This window comes from Sinocyclocheilus grahami, unplaced genomic scaffold, assembly GCF_001515645.1.
Source record: "Sinocyclocheilus grahami isolate Dianchi unplaced genomic scaffold, SAMN03320097.WGS_v1.1 scaffold1303.1, whole genome shotgun sequence".
Lineage (NCBI taxonomy): Eukaryota > Metazoa > Chordata > Actinopteri > Cypriniformes > Cyprinidae > Sinocyclocheilus > Sinocyclocheilus grahami.
In genome coordinates, this window is record NW_015506482.1 from 124154 (window position 1) to 147710 (window position 23557).

The window sequence follows — 23557 nt, forward strand, 5'->3', positions numbered from 1 at the left end:
TCTCCCCCCGCGCCTCCCTCTTACTCCTTCCTCTGAGAGAGACACACACACACACACACACACACACACACACACACTTGCAAACTCACTCATACACACACACACACACACACACGCACCAGTTCACACGGTCAACATGCAAACAATAACTAGTAATGTTTTCTTTAACATTTGGGTTTTAAGCAAGACACTAGTGATATATGGAGTGAAAAATAGAGAAATCCAAAATCTCCTCTGTAAAAACCTTTGTCAACAAAATCAAACAAGAATCATGAACCTGACTTTAATGTATGACAAATTAGTGCATATTCAAGTAGTTAATGCCTCATTTGCATATTTGAATATAACATTTCAGAAGCATGTAATGCAAAAGAGTGTCTAGGGTTGTTTAGTTTTAGTCACATGAATGCTCTCCTGTGATTGGTCCCTGCAGCAGTCCAGCCGCCCGTCCAACACTGTGGTGCACTCATCTGCGGGCGGCGGCGTCTGGGCCATGCTGGGGTCGCTGCTGTACCCGCTGCTGGCCGTCTGGAGGTTCATCAGTGGCTTCCTGTTCAGCAGCCCTCCTCCACCTGCTGCCGCCCAGAACCAACACACGACAAACGCGTACGGCTCTAGCGCTGCCGCAGAACCAAAGAGGTGTGTCTGTGACCTCACTGTGATTTCAGTTACCTCACCGTGACCTCACCGTTACTCCACCGTAGTGCTGGGCGGTATACCGGTTCATACCGAATACCGGTGTTTATTTTTGTTATGATATGAATTTTTAAAATACCGCAATACCGGTGTATGCCACTTAAACACCATTCGGAACGCAACACTGTTTGAAAGGGGTCTCTTTTCACTGTTGCACTGTGGTGAGGGAACAGCTGTATGTGTTACTAAGCGTGAAAGTTCAGAAACTGAAGCTGTAGAACTAATAGAACACAAGGTCTGACTTTCCCGGAGAAGTGTCGCCTCTCTCGGCGTCTGTTCTGTGCAGTGAGCGGCAGAGAAGCACCGCAGCCGACTCCTCAATAAATGAGTACAACACAGCGTTTCCTAGCACCTGTCGCTTACTGATTGTTTTTTTTTAGTTTGTTACTCAGACGCAGACAGTGCGCTGCATGAGACAAAAAAGTAATCTAGCCAGAACAACCGCATAGCCGCTCTTTAGTGTAGATGCATGCTGATTTTATCAGACGATGCCGCGATTATAAATGAGAGTGACTCCTGGTGAACATGTATTAAAAGGGGTCGTGTTTAGTCACTATTTAGAGTGGTATTTTGACTATTCACTCATCATGACAGTAAAATAGGGCATTCTAAGTCAATACACTGCAGTATTTCCTCTCAATCAGTAGAAGATATGGTTAACACCCGGTCATGCATGAAAATTATACCGATTATACCGTGAAACCGGTATAATTTCGAAAAAAAAACTTGTTTGTTTGCTGGTTTTTATTGTATTTGTTGTACTTGTATTTTTTAAATTGTTTATGCCACGAAAATAGCCTTCGATGCTGACATGGCATCAAAAGATTATATGCTATACTATACTTCACTGTGACTAACTTCACTGCAGCCTCACAAACTTCGGTTTACCAGACACTGTTTGGTGTCCGGTTATTGTGTGTAAGTGAGATACAGATACAGAGTTTCTGCTCAATTCTGCTGCTTTTGCTGTTTTCCGCTCCAGAGATGCGGTTCGTAAGAGGGTTCTTGAGAAGAGGCCCGAGGACTTCAAGAAAGATGGGAAAATATACCGGCTACGGACTCAAGAAGACAACGAGGACGACAACAACACGTGGAACGGGAACTCCACGCAGCAGATGTAGCGCGGCCAGCCTCTGTGCTTCGAGTGTGTGTCAGTCTTAACGGTGGGTTGATCATTTAGGGCTTTGATTTGCATTCCCCTTCCCTCCAGCTCCACCCTGCATGGGTAAATCAGATCAGGTTAGCTAACTCGCTTTAACAGAGATCCTCTGCGTGCCCAACACTTCAGCGAGGACGACTGCAGGCTGGAGAAGCACAGGTTCCAGGCTTTGATGCGTTAGCTGCATCGGTTATCGCCTGGATTGATTTAATACTGTAACCGCCGCTGTGAATGCGGTCTGTTGTGAATATCCGAGGGTTTGTGGCGTTTTATATGGTGGTTTAACCCCACAGCGTCATAAACCGCCTCGGCAATAGAATGTCATTTCTACTAGTTTGAGCACAGATGCTACTTGATCCTTTAACGATAGAATAAAGAATAAAATGTTTTTCAATGAAACGCTTCGACTGAAGTCATTCTTCTCTTTTGATTTTGTGCTCCTATTTAATCTTCTAGAACTGTCTGTGTCTTCATTAATGTATAAATGTATTAATCGTGTCACAATCATTTGCAAAAATACATCCGGTTGCTACTCTGTTGTACTCGGTGTGATCATGTTTTGTAATTCATATTAAAGGTAAAAGTATTTTGGGTTCTCATTCCTCATTCTTTTACTGTATCATTTGCGCTTTGGTTTCTTTGAGTTCTGCTTCATGACGCTCGTCTCGCAGAGATCAGAAAGTCAATCAAGGCAGATTACAAATGTGTTTATTATCATTATAAAGTTTCAGATGAAAGCAAACATTTGTGTATCAAACTATATCAAAAGGTTAAAACACTGCTGAATGAAGTGCAGCTCTTTCTCCGGTAGGGCCGTCGAATGATCAATTATCAAATATAATGCAGTAAAAACATGATAATTATGATGTTTCCGTTTTAGTAACAGAAAACACATTTTAAAAACAAAGCAGGAGAGCATGTGGCATGTAAAAGGCTTCCAGCAGACGGATGAAAGGATCAGAGGTCAGTGATTGGCTGATGATCAATTACATGATTATATTCTCTTCTAAAGACATTTGTCGTCTGTTCATGTGTCACATTAAAGAGGGTTGACCCAAATATGAAAATTCTGTCATCATTTACTCTCCCTCGTGTTGTTCCAAACCTGTGTGAGTTTCTTTCTTCTATTGAACACAAAAGAAGAGATCTTGAAGACTGTTGATAACCAAACAGATGCTGGTAGCATTGACTTCAATAGTGTGGAGAATAAAACACCGTTATGGAAGTCAATGGGGACCAGCAACTCTTTTGGAGCAACATGAGGGTGAGTAAATGCAGACAATTTTCATTTTCGGGTGAACGATCCCTTTGATGTCTTTGAAGTTTTCCTCATTTGGGAGCTTTCCTTAGCTGATACTGATCTATGCAATTATCATGTAATTAATGAAGTGATTTTTTAATTGACAGCCCTACTGAAGAATGTTATGTGTGAAAACATCTTCACGTTTTTGTCTCAGTTATAAAAGCAATCTAGACTCTCCCATAACCTCTGCCAGCAGCATTCAGGGTAAATGTGCATTTGTAGAGTTGGCTGGAGGACTATATGGATTTGAAGGTGATGAGGTACTCTGGATACGCTCCCGCGTCACAGAACACCACGAAGATGAACGGGTTCTGGAGGCTGTCCACGGCGCAGTCGTGCAGTCCGGCCCGCGGGTCTGCAGGGTTGATCGGATCCGGCTCCTTCATTCCTTCTCTGCTTTTACACAGCGAGCCCGTCACCACTCGCGCTCGGTAGATGTACTTCAGCCCTTTGTCGTCTGGGTTGGAATACTTGTCCTGGCAGGAGTACCAGGCCTCTTTACCGAAGTAGGTGCCTTCGCCGTGATAGACCGCTTCAGAACAGAGCACATGTCACAGGTCAGTATCGTGAAGCTGCAAGAAACAGGCAGTTACGGGGCACATGTGACGTACCGTTTCTCCCACAGAAGCTGCGGTTGAAGCCGTTCTTGTTGATTTTCTGGCATATCTCTTTGGTCGTTCCGTGATAAAGCTGGCGCTCGTTTGTCTGTTTGGGGTATTTCTTATCCACGGCCTGTTTCAGCACACAGTATCTCTGCCACTGCGACTGACTCTGAATCCTGTCGATCTGAGAAATCACTTCAGACGTTAATAAACACAGGCCTCAACTCAAAATGAAATCAAAATCAACTCTTAATTTCTTAACACAACAGCAATTTATCAGTGCATGTTATTCCAATTTGTAAAACTCTTTCTTGGCCTCTGAAACGACGTTCTTCTTTAGCTGGCATCATGGAGAAAATCAAGCTAGAATATTCTGCTTTTTATGCATTTGGCAGATGCTTTTATCCAAAGCGACTCACATTGCATTCACAATGTACATTGTTTTTGATCAATTTGTGCATTCTCTGATAACTGAACTGTACTCTACTGTTTGAGCTACAAGAATGCTTCATTTCCATATTCTGAAATAAGTCGGATTAGGGATGTGGAATGAGTTGACTTTAAGTACTGATGCTTGTGTTGTGATGTCTGATGTCCGGTGAGATGCGAGTTAAGAGACACTTTACCTGTTGAACCTGGACGGGCTTCACATCACGGTGTATGCTGGATTTCAGAAAGGCTGTTTCTATGTTCTTGTACTCTACTGAATTTGATTGTAATGTGATTATTTCTAAATCCCGTCCATCCATTTTGGTCCATGTTGGAGGGGGATGAATGATTGCTGAGAAACAAACAAGGAAAGTTACAGAAAGAACAGTTTCTGCTATCATATATCTTCAGACGACACCCACAGATGCCTCCTCAACTGAGGAACAATATAGTGTTTAACAGCAACTACAAGCCCTCTTTTGAGGCAGAACTAGTAACTGGATTTTTCAAAGTTTACAAGGTCAGTTTAGCCGAAGTTTGAACTGTACATTGTGCTTTTTTGTTTTATCTTAGCTATCTTTGGGAAATATGTTGTTCTGCTGCTTTTGGAAGGACATAAATCCTGATCGCATAACTTTACACTGATGCTTCTGCTTCTCGTGAACACTTTTGGATCAGTTGTTCCAACTCGTACCCGTATCAGAATCCCCCAGCAGAGTCCTCTTGATCCTGCAGGACTCCCGCTTGCTGTTTGTGACCTCCATCTGTTTGAAGTCCACAGTGTAGGTGTCTCCGTTCTCCTGGTACTGGAAGCTCTTCTCTTTGCGGTGGAAGGTGAGCTCGATGTCGTAGCTGATGTTGGGCTCCAGTGACTCCCAGCGTTCTCCTCTCGCCACCTCCCAGCACAGCGTCTCCCGCAGACGTTTCACCTCACCTTCACGCTTCTCTCGGTCTCGCGCTGCCTGGATGAAGCCGTTTATCTTCAGCACAGCATCTAAGACGTCGTCTCTCTTCCCTGATACTGTTAACTTATCTGAACTGGCCACCAGAACGCTGACTTGATTGGCTCGGCTGAGGGCCACGATGGCCTTCTTGTCCGTTTCAGGAAGGTCTGTGTTGTGGCTCAACTGGACGTCTATACTGAAGCACTCCTGCTTGACCAGCTCGTCCAGGAGCTTCTTGACCTTGGCGAGGTTTGTAGGGGACGTCCCGTAAACATCAACGGCCATAACCGGGAACGATACAGCGGCCGTTTCTTTGGCTAGACAAATAGCTGGTCGCTGTGTCAGCACAGGGATCACCGGTTGCTGGAGGGGTTTGACCTGATGCGCTGTTCAGGAAACACAAGTTAAAGTAGCCGGGTTAGTTCCAGCTCATTCTTCACACTGTAAGTTCATGCACTGAAACATACCAGAAGCATTTCGAGAAATCTTCTTGCACTTCTTGACAGCTTCCTGAAAGTCTGGCAGCAGTTTCGCTTGGAAGATCACAAGGTGGACGCGCTTCAGGTGTTTCGGTGAGTCCTTCATAAAGTTAGTCAGAGCTTCTGTCATTGCATTGGCAACCCCTGCAGCAGCCAAGTTTCCTGCTCCTGAAGGACATTAAGCATTTTAGGATCATCCAGATACCTTTGCTTGGCTTTGCTTATCTGTATTTCTGACCAGACGAACTTACCTGTTCCAAGAGCTGGGAATGAAACCGACTGAATCTTATTTTCTTCGCACATCCCCAGAACTTTGTACATGGAGCTGCTGATGCCTTTCTCATTGGTCTGCCCAACCATATGGATGATGTGTTTGATATTTGAAAGATTTCCAGCTTTGGTCAGGCGCTTTAATCAGGAGAGAATGAATGAGCAATTATTCTGTTGTAGCAGGAGAGTCCAGTTCTGCTCCTGGAGGCTCACTGCCCTGCAGAATTTATCCCCAGCCTCAACTAAACACACCTGAACCAAGGTAATCAAAGGTTGTCAGGATTACTAGAATCTTCTGGACAGGTATTTTGGGACAAGTTGGAGCTAAACTCTGCAGGATATTGGCCCTCCAGGACCAGGATTGAACACCGTCGTGTTAGAAGTTCATCAGAAATGCCTATATTTATGATTATTGACTGAAGCTGAAGGTTGTACCTTTTGATTTCCACTCGTTCACCACCGTTTGTCCTGATGCTTTGAGAATGGCTCCTGATACACCTGCACATAAGGACATACACTAGATCTGAGCACCACTTCCAATTAGTTATTCAGCTGCCACTCTTCCTGTGTCATGTTAGGGTTAGGAAAATGTCTGGAAAATAACAGTTCATCAGATTCAGAGCGATATCAAAAGCAAACTCACCCGTGTTGAAATCGAGGCTTGTCGTCGTGCTGTTTACAATGGCCTCGACAGTCTCTTTGGTGATGTCTCCGCTAAACACCCTGACTTTAACCGGGCCCATCATTACCTCCACTGGGTTTGCTGGTGAAATGTAAACATTTTAGCAAATTTCAAAGACCTATAACAGCATATTTTCAAAAGGTCATCAAATGCTGCATTACCGTTGGCTCCTTTGTCAGACGAGGAGCTTTCTTCTGTTGAGCTGTAATCCTCCCACTCATCATCTTCACTGTCCTAGTTGTGCGTTGATGTTAATTAAATGTTGAAGTGCAAAAGCATTTACACCCGTCACCACTCGCGCTCGGTAGATGTACTTCAGCCCTTTGTCGTCTGGGTTGGAATACTTGTCCTGGCAGGAGTACCAGGCCTCTTTACCGAAGTAGGTGCCTTCGCCGTGATAGACCGCTTCAGAACAGAGCACATGTCACAGGTCAGTATCGTGAAGCTGCAAGAAACAGGCAGTTACGGGGCACATGTGACGTACCGTTTCTCCCACAGAAGCTGCGGTTGAAGCCGTTCTTGTTGATTTTCTGGCATATCTCTTTGGTCGTTCCGTGATAAAGCTGGCGCTCGTTTGTCTGTTTGGGGTATTTCTTATCCACGGCCTGTTTCAGCACACAGTATCTCTGCCACTGCGACTGACTCTGAATCCTGTCGATCTGAGAAATCACTTCAGACGTTAATAAACACAGGCCTCAACTCAAAATGAAATCAAAATCAACTCTTAATTTCTTAACACAACAGCAATTTATCAGTGCATGTTATTCCAATTTGTAAAACTCTTTCTTGGCCTCTGAAACGACGTTCTTCTTTAGCTGGCATCATGGAGAAAATCAAGCTAGAATATTCTGCTTTTTATGCATTTGGCAGATGCTTTTATCCAAAGCGACTCACATTGCATTCACAATGTACATTGTTTTTGATCAATTTGTGCATTCTCTGATAACTGAACTGTACTCTACTGTTTGAGCTACAAGAATGCTTCATTTCCATATTCTGAAATAAGTCGGATTAGGGATGTGGAATGAGTTGACTTTAAGTACTGATGCTTGTGTTGTGATGTCTGATGTCCGGTGAGATGCGAGTTAAGAGACACTTTACCTGTTGAACCTGGACGGGCTTCACATCACGGTGTATGCTGGATTTCAGAAAGGCTGTTTCTATGTTCTTGTACTCTACTGAATTTGATTGTAATGTGATTATTTCTAAATCCCGTCCATCCATTTTGGTCCATGTTGGAGGGGGATGAATGATTGCTGAGAAACAAACAAGGAAAGTTACAGAAAGAACAGTTTCTGCTATCATATATCTTCAGACGACACCCACAGATGCCTCCTCAACTGAGGAACAATATAGTGTTTAACAGCAACTACAAGCCCTCTTTTGAGGCAGAACTAGTAACTGGATTTTTCAAAGTTTACAAGGTCAGTTTAGCCGAAGTTTGAACTGTACATTGTGCTTTTTTGTTTTATCTTAGCTATCTTTGGGAAATATGTTGTTCTGCTGCTTTTGGAAGGACATAAATCCTGATCGCATAACTTTACACTGATGCTTCTGCTTCTCGTGAACACTTTTGGATCAGTTGTTCCAACTCGTACCCGTATCAGAATCCCCCAGCAGAGTCCTCTTGATCCTGCAGGACTCCCGCTTGCTGTTTGTGACCTCCATCTGTTTGAAGTCCACAGTGTAGGTGTCTCCGTTCTCCTGGTACTGGAAGCTCTTCTCTTTGCGGTGGAAGGTGAGCTCGATGTCGTAGCTGATGTTGGGCTCCAGTGACTCCCAGCGTTCTCCTCTCGCCACCTCCCAGCACAGCGTCTCCCGCAGACGTTTCACCTCACCTTCACGCTTCTCTCGGTCTCGCGCTGCCTGGATGAAGCCGTTTATCTTCAGCACAGCATCTAAGACGTCGTCTCTCTTCCCTGATACTGTTAACTTATCTGAACTGGCCACCAGAACGCTGACTTGATTGGCTCGGCTGAGGGCCACGATGGCCTTCTTGTCCGTTTCAGGAAGGTCTGTGTTGTGGCTCAACTGGACGTCTATACTGAAGCACTCCTGCTTGACCAGCTCGTCCAGGAGCTTCTTGACCTTGGCGAGGTTTGTAGGGGACGTCCCGTAAACATCAACGGCCATAACCGGGAACGATACAGCGGCCGTTTCTTTGGCTAGACAAATAGCTGGTCGCTGTGTCAGCACAGGGATCACCGGTTGCTGGAGGGGTTTGACCTGATGCGCTGTTCAGGAAACACAAGTTAAAGTAGCCGGGTTAGTTCCAGCTCATTCTTCACACTGTAAGTTCATGCACTGAAACATACCAGAAGCATTTCGAGAAATCTTCTTGCACTTCTTGACAGCTTCCTGAAAGTCTGGCAGCAGTTTCGCTTGGAAGATCACAAGGTGGACGCGCTTCAGGTGTTTCGGTGAGTCCTTCATAAAGTTAGTCAGAGCTTCTGTCATTGCATTGGCAACCCCTGCAGCAGCCAAGTTTCCTGCTCCTGAAGGACATTAAGCATTTTAGGATCATCCAGATACCTTTGCTTGGCTTTGCTTATCTGTATTTCTGACCAGACGAACTTACCTGTTCCAAGAGCTGGGAATGAAACCGACTGAATCTTATTTTCTTCGCACATCCCCAGAACTTTGTACATGGAGCTGCTGATGCCTTTCTCATTGGTCTGCCCAACCATATGGATGATGTGTTTGATATTTGAAAGATTTCCAGCTGTGGTCAGGATCACGCCGTCGGCGGGCTGAGGCGCTTTAATCAGGAGAGAATGGATGAGCAATTATTCTGTTAGAACAGGAGTGTCCAATCCTGCTCTGGAGGCTCACTGTCCTGCAGAATCTTTCTCAAACCCCAATTAAATACATCTGAACCAAGGTCATCAAAGGTCTTCAGGATTACTAGAATCTTCCATACGGGTATTTCGGGTCAAGTTGGAGCTAAACTCTGCAGGACATTGGCCCTCCAGGACCAGGATATTTATGACTATTGACTGAAGCTGAAGGTTGTACCTTTTGATTTGCACTCGTTCACCACCATTTGTCCTGATGCTTTGAGAATGGCTCCTGATACACCTGCACATAAGGACATACACTAGATCTGAGCACCGCCTCCAATTACCCTGTTTCATGAGCTGTATGTCTGGAAAATGACCGTTCATCAGGTTCGGAGCGATATCAAAAACAAACTCGCCTGTGTTCAAATCGAGGCTTGTCGTCGTGCTGTTAACAATAGCCTCGACAGTCTCTTTGGTGATGTCTCCGCAAAGCACCTTGACTTTAATCAGGCCCATCATCACCTCCACTGGGTTTGCTGGCAAAATGTAAACATTTTAAGCATGTTTGGAACACCGATAACGGCACATTTTCAAAAGGTCATCAAACGCTGCATTACCGCTGGCGTCAGCTCCTTGGTCAGATGAGGAGCTTTCATCCGTTGAGCTGTAATCCTCCAACTCATCATCTCCATCATCATCATCATATTCATCATATTCATCATCTTCACTCTCCTAATTGTGTTGATGTTAATTCAATGTTAAAATGCAAAAGCATTTACATTCGATATATAATAAATCACAAGGACCCTTGAAAAGTATCCTTCATAATAGACCCATTCAGAAGTGGGTTATGGTTAAGCATGTGGCAACTCTACCTGTGACTTCGCAATCCATGTTTTGAGACCTTTCTGAAACTCTTGTAGGACGTTGTCCCGGTCAATCACAATGTAGATGAGCTTGATCACCGTTGAGACGTTTTGAGACAGATGATCTTCAAAGCCTTGCAGCATCGCACCGATGGCGTCCTCATCCTGAACGCCTCCGCCACCTTTAACAAGAGCCATAACACGGAGTGAGACATGAATCACACACGATGACCAGCACATGCCACGTGTAAGACCACCATCCGTACCGGTGCCCACGGCAGGGAAGGAGACCGTGGTGATCTGCTTCTCCTCACAGCACTCCAGAACGTTCTTCACGCGGGATCTCACCTCTGCCGCCGAGTGCGGGCCGACCATGTGAATGATGAAGTCACAATGCAGGTTTCCACCGCTGGTCACGGCTGCGACATCATTCTGCAGTGCACCTTCAGAGCGGAATTTGTTTAAAGAAAGTAATTTATGTCTACGGCCCAATCACAGCTGTGCTGATAACCAGAATGCTCTTGCTCGTGCAGTTAATTATTAACAAAGTTTCATTATTTGGCATGTGACGTTCTCACCGTGCTTTTGGCACTCCTGCTCCACAGATGCTCCAGCTGCTTTAAATATGGCACCAGACACTCCTGAAGGACAAAGACGCTTTTGAGCTCGTCAAGGTGGGACACCTTGCCCCCCAACATGTCTCTTTGCATGTTTCGGAGTCTCTACTAATAAGCTGATGACTTTAATCAGTGTGTTTGATTAAGGAGACATGCAAAATGTGCAGTGTTGGGGCTCCAGGAACATAGTTAAGAACCACTGTTTTAGAGTAATTAATGTGTTGATATAAAAGTGTCTTTTTTGTGTATTTTGAGATCTATATGATCATACAGACCTCCTCTCAAGCTCATGTCCCTGTTGGTGGTGTTGACGATCCCCCGGACGGTTTCATTAGTGATGTCTCCTTTCTTTACCTCAATTCTGACGCTTACAATTTTGACTACAGAAAGATTTCAAATGTAAATACTAAATATTCACTCCTGGAAATATCACAACTATTACATTGAAAGAGGTTTATGATGTATTTAAAAAACAAGAGCATATTTATTTGTGGAAATGCAGAGTTGTCAAGACCTTGATTTTCTGGCATCTTGCCGGACGCAGGCTGGAGAAAAACAAATGTAACACAATTAAAGCAATAAAAAGAGAAATCTGGACAATATTATTTTGTTATCCCATCAGTATTAACCTTATTCCACACTTTAAAATGGTCACGAAAGTCATCAAAGGTCTTTTGTTCAAATGCCACTACAGTGATGCTTCGGACATCATCATCATCATATTCATCATATTCATCATCTTCACTCTCCTAATTGTGTTGATGTTAATTCAATGTTAAAATGCAAAAGCATTTACATTCGATATATAATAAATCACAAGGACCCTTGAAAAGTATCCTTCATAATAGACCCATTCAGAAGTGGGTTATGGTTAAGCATGTGGCAACTCTACCTGTGACTTCGCAATCCATGTTTTGAGACCTTTCTGAAACTCTTGTAGGACGTTGTCCCGGTCAATCACAATGTAGATGAGCTTGATCACCGTTGAGACGTTTTGAGACAGATGATCTTCAAAGCCTTGCAGCATCGCACCGATGGCGTCCTCATCCTGAACGCCTCCGCCACCTTTAACAAGAGCCATAACACGGAGTGAGACATGAATCACACACGATGACCAGCACATGCCACGTGTAAGACCACCATCCGTACCGGTGCCCACGGCAGGGAAGGAGACCGTGGTGATCTGCTTCTCCTCACAGCACTCCAGAACGTTCTTCACGCGGGATCTCACCTCTGCCGCCGAGTGCGGGCCGACCATGTGAATGATGAAGTCACAATGCAGGTTTCCACCGCTGGTCACGGCTGCGACATCATTCTGCAGTGCACCTTCAGAGCGGAATTTGTTTAAAGAAAGTAATTTATGTCTACGGCCCAATCACAGCTGTGCTGATAACCAGAATGCTCTTGCTCGTGCAGTTAATTATTAACAAAGTTTCATTATTTGGCATGTGACGTTCTCACCGTGCTTTTGGCACTCCTGCTCCACAGATGCTCCAGCTGCTTTAAATATGGCACCAGACACTCCTGAAGGACAAAGACGCTTTTGAGCTCGTCAAGGTGGGACACCTTGCCCCCCAACATGTCTCTTTGCATGTTTCGGAGTCTCTACTAATAAGCTGATGACTTTAATCAGTGTGTTTGATTAAGGAGACATGCAAAATGTGCAGTGTTGGGGCTCCAGGAACATAGTTAAGAACCACTGTTTTAGAGTAATTAATGTGTTGATATAAAAGTGTCTTTTTTGTGTATTTTGAGATCTATATGATCATACAGACCTCCTCTCAAGCTCATGTCCCTGTTGGTGGTGTTGACGATCCCCCGGACGGTTTCATTAGTGATGTCTCCTTTCTTTACCTCAATTCTGACGCTTACAATTTTGACTACAGAAAGATTTCAAATGTAAATACTAAATATTCACTCCTGGAAATATCACAACTATTACATTGAAAGAGGTTTATGATGTATTTAAAAAACAAGAGCATATTTATTTGTGGAAATGCAGAGTTGTCAAGACCTTGATTTTCTGGCATCTTGCCGGACGCAGGCTGGAGAAAAACAAATGTAACACAATTAAAGCAATAAAAAGAGAAATCTGGACAATATTATTTTGTTATCCCATCAGTATTAACCTTATTCCACACTTTAAAATGGTCACGAAAGTCATCAAAGGTCTTTTGTTCAAATGCCACTACAGTGATGCTTCGGAAGCAGGATGAGTTCGGCTCCTTCAGATGTTTCTCGAGGGCTGTGAAGATGGCTTTGATCGATTCCTTCGGGGCAAAGCCACCTCGTCCTGCAGAGAACAAGATTAATGATCAGGGCTTGATATTTCCTCACAGCGCTTTGAGAGAGTATTTTTAAATGACAGAGAAACTGCATGCTGTCATGCCTGTTCCAATCGCAGGAATGGCCAGAGTTGTGGCTGTTTTGGCTTCGCAGAGGTTCAGAACCATTTCCAGAGATGATGTGATGTCGGCGGTGCTGTCTGGCCCAACCATCTGTGCGATAAACTTACACTGAAGCGCTCCAGCACCCGTCAGCACTGCTGCACCTGTTTTCTGAGGAGCTACAGAAGCAGATGTGAATGAAATCACTCAGCACTCCCTTTAGAATATAGCCACTGACAGAAAGAGTCGGAGATACCTTGCTTTTTGCATTCGTCAACAACAGATTGTCCAGCAGCTTTTAAGATGGCACCAGAGACGCCTGTAAGGAAGTTACAGTAAATATAATAACACAAATCTCTGAGGTATCTTCAGGCTTTAGCATGACACATAAAGGTATTGACGCTGCAGCAAAGAAACTCTTACCGGTGTTCAGATCTAAACTTTTGTTGGTTGAATTCACAATGACATCCACCGTCTCTTTGGTGATGTCGCCGTTTTTCAGGCATATTGGCACACCATTGATCAGCACTGATTTAATGACCAGTCATGTGAAAAGAAAAGTACATAAGCAACTTCTAACCCTTCAGATGAAGTTTAGGAAACATGGTGACCACTTGCAGTGAAATTACTATAGCAGGTAAATCTGCACAGTACCTCTCGTGTCTGATCCGTGTTTTAGCTTCAAGGATTGTAGGGGAACCGTTGTAGATGTGTCAGGAAATCCCTGTTAGAAAATAAACGGGTGATGGTTAATAAAACATGCTAAACACTGTTAATAAACGTTTGCATATAAGAGGGATCATACTAGTTCCTGGATCAGAGTGTTGTACTCCTCAACGATCTCCTCGTCTGAATCCACTATACTGATGCATCTGATGTTTTTAGGAGAATTCTGACGGTCGCTGCAGAACTGCAGTACAGCGGCTCGGAGTGCCACGCAGCTGTCTTTGACAGAGAAGCCGAAGCTTTCACAACCGACTGCTGGGAGTGCCATCGAGGCGCATCCTTTTCCTTCAGCTTTCAGGAGACTGTTATACACGGCTGACTGAAGGTAGTGAGAGTCCAGCCTCTGTCCTTTCTGAGGCAACACGGCGTAAATGAGCGTCCCGGCGTTGAGTTTCCCAGCATCACTGAGCACCACGTCTCCAGGCAGAAGACTCTGCTGTTGCTTCTGCTGAGTTTTACACACCTCTGAAATCTCGTCTCCTCCGAACTGGAGAAAGCACTGAGCCACAGGGTTACCGAAAGCTAGATTGGCATTCATTGGACAGGTCAAAGCGTCGGCTGTGAAATGGTGCAGGTCTCCTTCTGCGATACTCAGAGTCATGAAGTTGCCTATTTTGTGTGTGAAGCTCTTTGGAGGGCTGGATTTGACCACATGCTCTTGTGATAAATACAGACTGCACTGCATCTCCTTAGCTTTGGTCTTCATGTTGGCTTCATTTTTCTCCAGAAACTTTGCTTCTCCTGCTTTGCTATATTTATGGCTCTCCATAAGAATGGATGAGCTCTGCTGCTGTACGACACGCACCGCGTCTTTGATATTGTCTTTAGCTGCTGTGACCTTCAGACAAGGGCAGTTTGATGTTCTGTAAGCGAGTACCGTCGCGCCGAGGCTCTTGAGTTCTGGGAGCTCGGACAGATTCAGGCAGGACTCCACATATTCAGCCTCTCGCACAGATTTCAGAGGGACGTTCTCAGTTGTCGGTTCCTTGTTGTCCAGATATCTCTTCACTTTTCCGGTAACATCTGCAACTGCACTGGAAACGTGGATATTTTATCAGTCAGGGTTGGTTTTTCTCCAGTTAAAGCCTTTTGTAAACTTGAGTAGAACAGTGAAGCGTGAACTTCTGTGCCGCAAACATTGTGTGTTTGTTCCACCACTGCATGCGCATCTATTACAATAGAAAGGACAGGTACATTTTTCAAATTAGGTTTGTTCTTTATATTTTAGCCTTGAAAATCCTTTTCCTAATTTGGTGTTTCCAGTCAAAAATGACTGGCCTTTTAAATTGCTTGTAAATCTCTCATTATGTTATATAATCACCAAATGTTGGATTTAGGGTACGTTTACACGACAGCAATGTATTGAAATGCACATTGCTGTACAGACGACAAAGTTGTCAAAATGATCCCCGTTCACACGGATCCGTGAAAATGGCTAAAAACACTTTGTAAAGAAACACTACTCATACAAGCTGACTGAATTCAAGATTTGGTGATAATAATGTGAGATTTATTTTGGGGGAAAAAAATCCTCTAGAAGCCAGAAGACAACAGGAAATTACCACTGCATAGTATTATTATTATTATTTCTCCATAACATTTATACAATATTCACATGACCGATTTTTAGATCTGTTTGTGTTTCATCTCTGCAAATAATCCTACCGTCACAGTTTCCGAAGGTGATGGCCGCACTCTTTCGTCTGTTGATCCAGATGAAGGACTGGACGTCTCCTCCTCCGCTCCTCTTCTTGTTGCTGAAGTAAAGTGTGAGAACATCTTCAGTGAGCTTCTCCAAGTCTCCCTGGACCAGAACCGAGTCCGTCCGCTCCACACGGGTCACTCCGATGTCTCGACCCTGCAGCTGCCTCGAGGTGCATTTCCGTAGAAATGACGTCACATCTGATGATAAAATATGAAGGAAGAAAATGATCTATGCACTGAGTGTGTGCACTTTCCTCAGTGTTTATTTGAATGTTGACCACAGCAGTCTGATCAGATTCTTGTAGCATTCATTTTCACGCAATACAGAGGATTTGATTAGTCCATGTAGATAGATAAAGAAACGAAAATATAAATGTGCACAGAAGTAGCAGACCCAAAAGACGAAGAAATATAAGCAGCGTGAAAGCAGGCGTCTCAGAAACGGAGGTCGTTATCGGGAACACAGAAACCCAGCGGCCACCCAGAGCTTCAAAACCCACCGATATCGTGTTTGAAGGTGACAACGATCCTGTCCGCATCAAGCGTCTCCCAGGTGTGCTCTGTGGTCTTGCTACAGCTGCCGATGAACACTGAGATCATCCTGCAGTCTGTGGCTCCATCAAAGCCAGTCAAGATGAAGCGGCGCGGGTCCAGCTGCTCTCCCAGACCTCCTCCTTTATACACTGCTAACGTTATACCAAACCCGTGCTCTTTCTGGCCCAAAATCTCCTCTAAATCTGATAAAGGGTCAACATTGTTAATTCTGATATTTCTGATCTCACCGATGGATTATGTTAGATGATTTTATCATGGTTTGCTTTTATTTTTCTCACTTGAGAGCTAGTTATCTAATGAATGGCCTGAGTCATATGCACAGAAATAGACTTGCCAAACCAGTTTGTTTCACGTCACATCGTGACGTAACTAGAAAACAGTCTCAGGAATCATACCTGACTGGCTCCAGAGCTTCAGGATCCAGCTGTTATTCCCGTGCTTAGCTAGCTCAAACTGCTCTGTGAACTGCTCAAAATACATCTGAAGGGTTTCCTTCTCAACTGAACCAGAGGTGTTAATGAGAAGATCTGGTATTTCTGAATCCTCCTCATCTTCTGTGTAATGAACAAATATGTACACATGTCCAAAGTGTCGTTGTAAAAGTTTTGAAATCAGTGATTGTTGTTTTAAACACTAGGAGTGAAAAGCATTACAGCCCAACCTTTATGAGCTGTAATTGCTGTTGCAGGCTTTCTGACGGGAGACACCTTTGTGTGACGAGGAGGAAGTGTGTGAGTAAAACAGAAAATAACAAATATCACTCAAGATCAGGTGCTGGTTGCATAAACTGCGCAGATTAGTCTTAAAAGATCATCGAATTGTTTGAGAGTTCAAAAGATTGCTCATTGTAAAGTCAGTTACATAAAAAGTATCTCCTGAATCTGAAAAGTAAGATTGATTAACACTTGGTTAACTAGTTCTTAAGACACAGTCTTAACATAGTTTCTATGTTTATGCAACTGGCAAATATGTCCAATTGCTTCCACGTTCTTTCAAAAGAGACGAGAATCAGGAAACGTGTAGTCTAATATCAATGCTAGTGGTTAATGATCTGAAATGACCTGTCTGGCTGGAGCGGGCAGTGATCTGAGGGGCAGGCATCTCTCGGGGGTGGGTTTTGGAAGCACTGGTGGTTTGGTCTTCTTGATCGCAGGGTCTTCTGGGAGTTTCACGGTCACTTCCACTGATCCATGAGGTTTCAGATCAACTTTATGCACACTTTTGTCAAGCACCTTCTTCAGATCTGGAAAGCAGGGCCATGTCAGTCTTTAATCAGGTCATTCATTAACAGGTGTGGTGTCAGTATTGGTTTAGGACTCACCATCGTCGCTCATGTAAACCAGAAGCGCTTTTCGCTTGTCCTCGTGATGTTCTCGAATCTGCACGATCTCTCCTCCAGATCTTCTTTTATTCTTAAAATAAAGCTGGAGCTTTGATCTGACACGGGCGAAATCAGCCGGAAGACCCTCGAGGACCAGACTCTTCTCTTCCATGTTTGCGCTTCAGACACAAACCGACAGCCGACACACTTTCTGCCGGTAAACTGTGAGATAAGTGGCTGTCATCTGATCAATGTCATCTGATGTTAATATCTCGCGGTGATGGAGGAACCGAGCCGAATCCGCCGAAATCTGGCTCCGGTGCTTTCACTTTTGCTTCAGGGCTGGTTCATGTGACTTCTGATCAATAGTCCAGATCGGGGCGGGATCAGGAAGCTGAGAGGTACATTATAAGTGGAGAAATATCTGTGCGATCAGTCAGTCATTGGAGAAGTGTTTGGAGGCTAGATTCGGAGTTTTACATTTACTTCACATACTTTCGATTTAGAGTGAATCATGTCTGTCGACGGCGAGGTACGTGTTCATAACCTCACATTCACACACTTTTGCATTTCCTCCTGCATTCTGTTTAACACTGTATCATGTAACATTGTATCATGTATCATTGTATCATTGTATCAACGAGCAGCTCGTAAACCCGGACGAGGAGCGCAGAATGAGCGAAGCTGCTGCGGAGCTGAAGAAATGCAAGGTTAGACCTCACTAACTCTACACACAGCTCAATCAGTCACCTATAACCATATTTAATCATTAGTGATGTTCACTCAGGATCTCGTGGAGTCTGCAGACAATGAGAAGTCCAGACTGCTGCTGGAAAAAGCTGAAGCAGAGACTGAGAAGAAAAGAGCCGAGGCAGAACTTCAGAGCTTCATGGAGTCTGAAGACAACATTTCTGGGCGGTTTAATCGAGATCTTCTAGAAGTACAGGTGGGTTTGGAGGCGTGATCAGACTAAGCACTGAAAGAGAAAGCAGATGCTGAGGATTGTGTTTGTTTCAGGAGGAGAAGAGGAGTCTGGATCGAGTGAACCAGGATCTGAAGAGAGATCTTTATGATCTTCAGAAGAAGCTCCTGCTCAAGAGGGACGAAAGTGACTCTCTGCGACGCAAATTCAAGGTTGACCTGCGTCTTACTGTTACAATGTGTACAATTTATGAACTGATTACAGTTTAAAGTTACTAATGTTGATCAAAGTTTAGTCCAAATAACACTGACCATATAAGGATCATGGAGGGTGTGTCAGATCTTCTTCCTGTTGAACTGCACAGTCTTTACAGAGTCTTATGCGGTGTCCAGAATGGCATTCTATTTGTCCTAAACATTAGAATGAGTGCATCCCAAATCGTAGTGTCCCAAAGGTACCTGGATGGCTTACTGTCTATTGCTCACAACCCATGGCGCACTGGACAAGGATTTGATTAGAACTACAAAAAAAGTGTTTAAAAACTACAAACATGGAGGATACGAGAGACTGATAGTTAAGCACTTTGAGTGATTAATAATCAATGTCTAGCTGGATGACGAAGAAAATCCACGTCATACTTCATCTGCAACAACATTGTGAACTTTTATAAAGATATATTTGGTGATTAACTTTTAAAAGCATCATTGTGCAAACACACGAGAAGAGTTCTGCGTGTAACGAAGTGACAGCCATCCGTTAAAGATGCAATTATGACAAAATAAAGCAATAAGCCCCATGAAGCCGTGGTTTACAGTGAATATATAACAGCTAAGGGGCGTTGTTTGGCTGTTAGGTTGTTAGGCTCCGCTTCGCGTCATGCCTAAAACCTCCCTTCATCCCTTTTCATGCTCCGTGTTGTTAATGTGTGTTTGCTGAACGTTTCTGTTGATCATGGCTCTCCTGCTTCCACTTTCAGTTGCAGAGAATCTGGTTCACAGAGGAAAGTTTTGTGCCGACGCCGGCAGCGACATGGTGCTCGATGTTCTTCCTCTGTATGAGTATCAGCTCAGGAAGTTTCAGGTGCGTTTCTGTACCAGGCATCTGTTTTGGGCGCAGAAGCGCGTTTGTTTGATGGTGTTTGTTGTGATGTTGTAGACGTACTCGGGGGCCCCGAGTCGCACCGTGCTGCTGGGAGGAATCCAGGCGCTGATGGATGAAGAAGATCTTCAGGACCATCTGGAGATCCACTTCCAGAAGCCCAGCAACTACGGAGGAGAGGTGGAGAACATCAGATATGTCCCTGATGGAGCGCAGCTGACGGCTTTCTTCAGCGAGGACGGCAAAGAAAAAGAAGATTGAGTTCAGAATGCAACAAAAGCCAGGGTTTACTTCAGATCAGTGATGCATTAGTCATATTTACATGCTGTTGTGTATGTGGGATTTTTCAGTTTTTCTTCTAGATTATAATAACCATATCTCCTCACTATCTTCTGTAACAATATGACAAAACTGAGCATCATAAAATAAAAGTATAATTGAAAAGGATAAAGTTGATTTGCTGCTCAGATCATCAGCCTGATGAAGATGTGTTGATGTACAAATGCTATACTAAAATAAAGTTTATTCTGTTATCTGCAATGGGTTGCATCTTTAACCGCTAGATGTATGAATATTAATTTAACATCACTAAGGCTAAACGTAAAGTCAATCGGTGGTGAATTATGAGTGTAGTATATGAACTTAATGTCTACAGATAAAATACACATCAGATCTGAAGACGAGCAAAACAAAAGAGCAGGGTTAGTTTCAGCATTTCATGTCATGTGGAGTTTATGTTGAGGGTAAGAAATCGGCATGCAGAGGTGTATGCTGATCCCATCGCTCTTCATCACAGATCCACGTCTGTGAAAAACTGTTTTCCAGAGATATGTGTTCAAGATCAAATCATATATATTTTGAAAAATATTAAATATATTTTTTAATTTTTTAAATCTTACTATTGTTCTGTATAAATAAGAAATAACTCACTGTAAAACAAATGTACTGGTCGTGCATGAACACTCAGGGAGCTAAAGCCTACACAGTGTTCTTATCCCAGTGATAAAGAGAAATACATCATGCCTGAGTCTGTAAACGACTCTGGACAGGTGTGCTTGTGTCTAACCTTCTCTAATTCTCTGTCAGAAGGTCAGTTTTCCTCCCTAACTAGAAGGAGTCTTCCACACTGCCACGCTGGCCTGCGTCAATAAGACACAAAGCAGTGGTTCATGATAAATTGAAATGATAATTAAAAATGAATACTGAATTATAATAAACACACACACAGAACTCAATGTGAAATGAGCCACTAAGTTTCTTGCAAGTTCATGATGTAAATTTAAGACTCTTCATTGACAATTGTTTTTCAGATTTATTTCATTACTGTATGTGTCTGTAGAGTCAGCCAAAGCTTGTTCCTTCACAAAGGGTGGGTTTAGGTATATGTAAGGTGGGAAGATTTGGATCTGGATCTTGTGTTCTGCAGTGAGGACCATCTCCATTTATATAGTGCTTTATACAATACAGAGTGTCAGAGCAGCTTTACAGAGTCAAACAGGAAAAACGTGTGCTGATAATGCAAGAGCACAATAGAAAACAGTCAGTTTATCAGCTAAAGTCAGTGGATTGATGATTCAGTGATGTCTTCATCCAGATCAGCTCTCTTCAATAGTGTCTGTGCAGTCAGTCAAGCGTCCCCAACTAAACAAGCCAAAGAAACCAAAACTCCATCAACAGCGTTCGTTCATGTCTGAACACTCAGTGATATTAGCAGAAGTCCTGACTGTTGGTCGAACGTCTCGTCTCATGCTGGAGAAATGTCCCTTGCCGTGATCAGTGAATTTACTGCATTATTCATCATGTTAGGTAGGTTTTTCAGATCAAGGCTAATCAATCTCAGTTCACTTTTAAGGGCTGATCCCCTCTGGTTCTCATAAAGAGGACGAGGCTCTCGTGATGAGGGACAGTACAGTTATAAACGTCTTCATGAGAACCGCTGTCTGTGTGTTTAATAAGCAATCACAGAACTACAGCACGGCATCATCTGATGACTTAAATGTTCCGCTTTAACTCTGCAACTGTAATATCATGTGAGTGTATCTGTAATTCATTTCATTCATGGAAAAAACATCAATAAAAGCAGCAAAGCTCATATTGATTGACAGTGGCTTCATTTAGAGGTGTAGAAACACTTAGTAAAATCTCCATATGATGAATGTTCCACCATAATAATGTGCTAAAATACCATTACAGATGCCTGGATGACAGTTGTCTATTTAGGTACAAGTCATGGTTTGGGGATCCTAAACTCGTCCAGATAGGATGAAGTAAATAGAATGAATCTCATCGTATTATTGCTTCGAGCTTCTTATTACAGGCCATGAATCTCTGTAGACTGAGCTCAGGACAGCAGCTTTCATGATTAAACATCACAGCGAAGGAGATCAGATTCACTTCTTATGGCATGTGGTGTCCAGCGGAGACGGTTCCTGCTGTATTTCAGGTTACAGTAGCTCATATAAGACTCTTCAGTTCATCAGCAGAGGGCGGCCTCACCTCACTCACCGGTTTAGCTGGTTAACATGGGTCAGTTAGGCTCTGACAGTCAAGTAGCTGTATATTCTGACAAAAAAACAAAACTTTTGCAAAAACATTGACATCACTAATATTTTAGTGTGTTTTTTGACGTCAGTCACAGCTCAGGATAGTCACTAGTGAAGGTTATTGATGATGGGAATAAAACATCTAGTCTGAGCACAAAACTGGTTTTATGTGGCCTCTATTGTAATTCTGAGCTTGTTCTGGATTCATTAGGGTTACAGTTTCTTGTCCCTCGCTCTTATTTCAGACCTTTATGAGCTTCATGTTCTGCATTGTGATTAAAGTTTGCAAACTCTCATTCTGGCTCTGAATGTGATTCTCCTTTATGAATATGTTGTCATAATTTGATTTATGTTTTGCTCAGTTCTTTTCTTCACAGGGTTTCTGTAAATAGTGCTTTATTAAAATACAGTGAATGTCAAACAGTCATCAGTGATGTTGACACAAACAGATTTAGCACAGATTCCCTGCTGCACAACCCTCGAGTTAATATGTAGTGTTAATATGTGGTCTACAGTGTTCTGCTGTGGTCTACGGTGTTCTGCTGTGGTCTACGGTGTTCTACTGTGGTCTACGGCGGTCTGCTGTGGTCTGCTGTGGTCTGCGGTGTTCTGCTGTGGTCTACGGTGTTCTGCTGTGGTCTACGGTGTTCTACTGTGGTCTACGGCGGTCTGCTGTGGTCTGCTGTGGTCTGCGGTGTTCTGCTGTGGTCTACGGTGTTCTGCTGTGGTCTACGGTGTTCTACTGTGGTCTACGGCGGTCTGCTGTGGTCTGCTGTGGTCTGCGGTGTTCTGCTGTGGTCTACGGTGTTCTGCTGTGGTCTACGGTGTTCTACTGTGGTCTACGGCGGTCTGCTGTGGTCTGCTGTGGTCTGCGGTGTTCTGCTGTGGTCTACGGTGTTCTGCTGTGGTCTACGGTGTTCTACTGTGGTCTACGGCGGTCTGCTGTGGTCTGCTGTGGTCTGCGGTGTTCTGCTGTGGTCTACGGTGTTCTGCTGTGGTCTACGGTGTTCTACTGTGGTCTACGGCGGTCTGCTGTGGTCTGCTGTGGTCTGCGGTGTTCTGCTGTGGTCTACGGTGTTCTGCTGTGGTCTACGGTGTTCTACTGTGGTCTACGGCGGTCTGCTGTGGTCTGCTGTGGTCTGCGGTGTTCTGCTGTGGTCTACGGTGTTCTGCTGTGGTCTACGGTGTTCTACTGTGGTCTACGGCGGTCTGCTGTGGTCTGCTGTGGTCTGCGGTGTTCTGCTGTGGTCTACGGTGTTCTGCTGTGGTCTACGGTGTTCTACTGTGGTCTACGGCGGTCTGCTGTGGTCTGCTGTGGTCTGCGGTGTTCTGCTGTGGTCTACGGTGTTCTGCTGTGGTCTACGGTGTTCTACTGTGGTCTACGGCGGTCTGCTGTGGTCTGCTGTGGTCTGCGGTGTTCTGCTGTGGTCTACGGTGTTCTGCTGTGGTCTACGGTGTTCTACTGTGGTCTACG

At 44.0% G+C, this 23557-nt stretch overlaps 4 protein-coding genes across 4 annotated transcripts; 2 read left to right on the forward strand and 2 right to left on the reverse strand.

Moving 5' to 3' along the window:
• Window positions 1-391: 391 nt before the first annotated feature.
• Window positions 392-2336, forward strand: LOC107569021 (UBX domain-containing protein 4-like). The gene is made up of 2 exons (XM_016255020.1): window positions 392-639; window positions 1679-2336. Exons 1-2 carry the CDS (start codon window positions 407-409, stop codon window positions 1815-1817), a joined length of 372 nt encoding a protein of 123 aa, XP_016110506.1. The 5' UTR covers window positions 392-406; the 3' UTR covers window positions 1818-2336.
• A 635-nt stretch (window positions 2337-2971) lies between these two features.
• LOC107569018 (poly [ADP-ribose] polymerase 14-like) lies at window positions 2972-14982 on the reverse strand (the record flags this gene model as incomplete). Its single annotated transcript, XM_016255017.1, has 26 exons — window positions 2972-3690; window positions 7049-7223; window positions 7666-7820; window positions 8163-8798; window positions 8880-9059; window positions 9143-9322; window positions 9580-9642; window positions 9761-9880; window positions 9962-10076; window positions 10220-10392; window positions 10477-10653; window positions 10789-10851; window positions 11103-11207; window positions 11342-11372; window positions 11457-11576; window positions 11720-11892; window positions 11977-12153; window positions 12289-12351; window positions 12603-12707; window positions 12842-12872; window positions 12957-13120; window positions 13217-13393; window positions 13471-13533; window positions 13638-13742; window positions 13869-13938; window positions 14020-14982. Coding segments are annotated over 26 exons (4680 nt in total), but the record flags the coding sequence as incomplete, so codon positions are not given.
• A 2-nt stretch (window positions 14983-14984) lies between these two features.
• LOC107569019 (uncharacterized) lies at window positions 14985-17828 on the reverse strand (the record flags this gene model as incomplete). The annotated part of the gene is made up of 7 exons (XM_016255018.1): window positions 17521-17828; window positions 17261-17442; window positions 16861-16906; window positions 16595-16753; window positions 16145-16381; window positions 15606-15842; window positions 14985-15109 (listed from the first exon to the last, which is right to left on the reverse strand). Coding segments are annotated over exons 1-7 (1158 nt in total), but the record flags the coding sequence as incomplete, so codon positions are not given.
• Window positions 17829-19358: 1530 nt separating this feature from the next.
• Window positions 19359-20072, forward strand: LOC107569022 (interferon-induced 35 kDa protein-like). Its single transcript, XM_016255021.1, has 2 exons — window positions 19359-19522; window positions 19598-20072. The coding sequence occupies exons 1-2, from the start codon at window positions 19394-19396 to the stop codon at window positions 19799-19801; spliced, it is 333 nt and encodes a 110-aa protein (XP_016110507.1). The 5' UTR covers window positions 19359-19393; the 3' UTR covers window positions 19802-20072.
• The last annotated feature ends 3485 nt before the right edge of the window (window positions 20073-23557 follow it).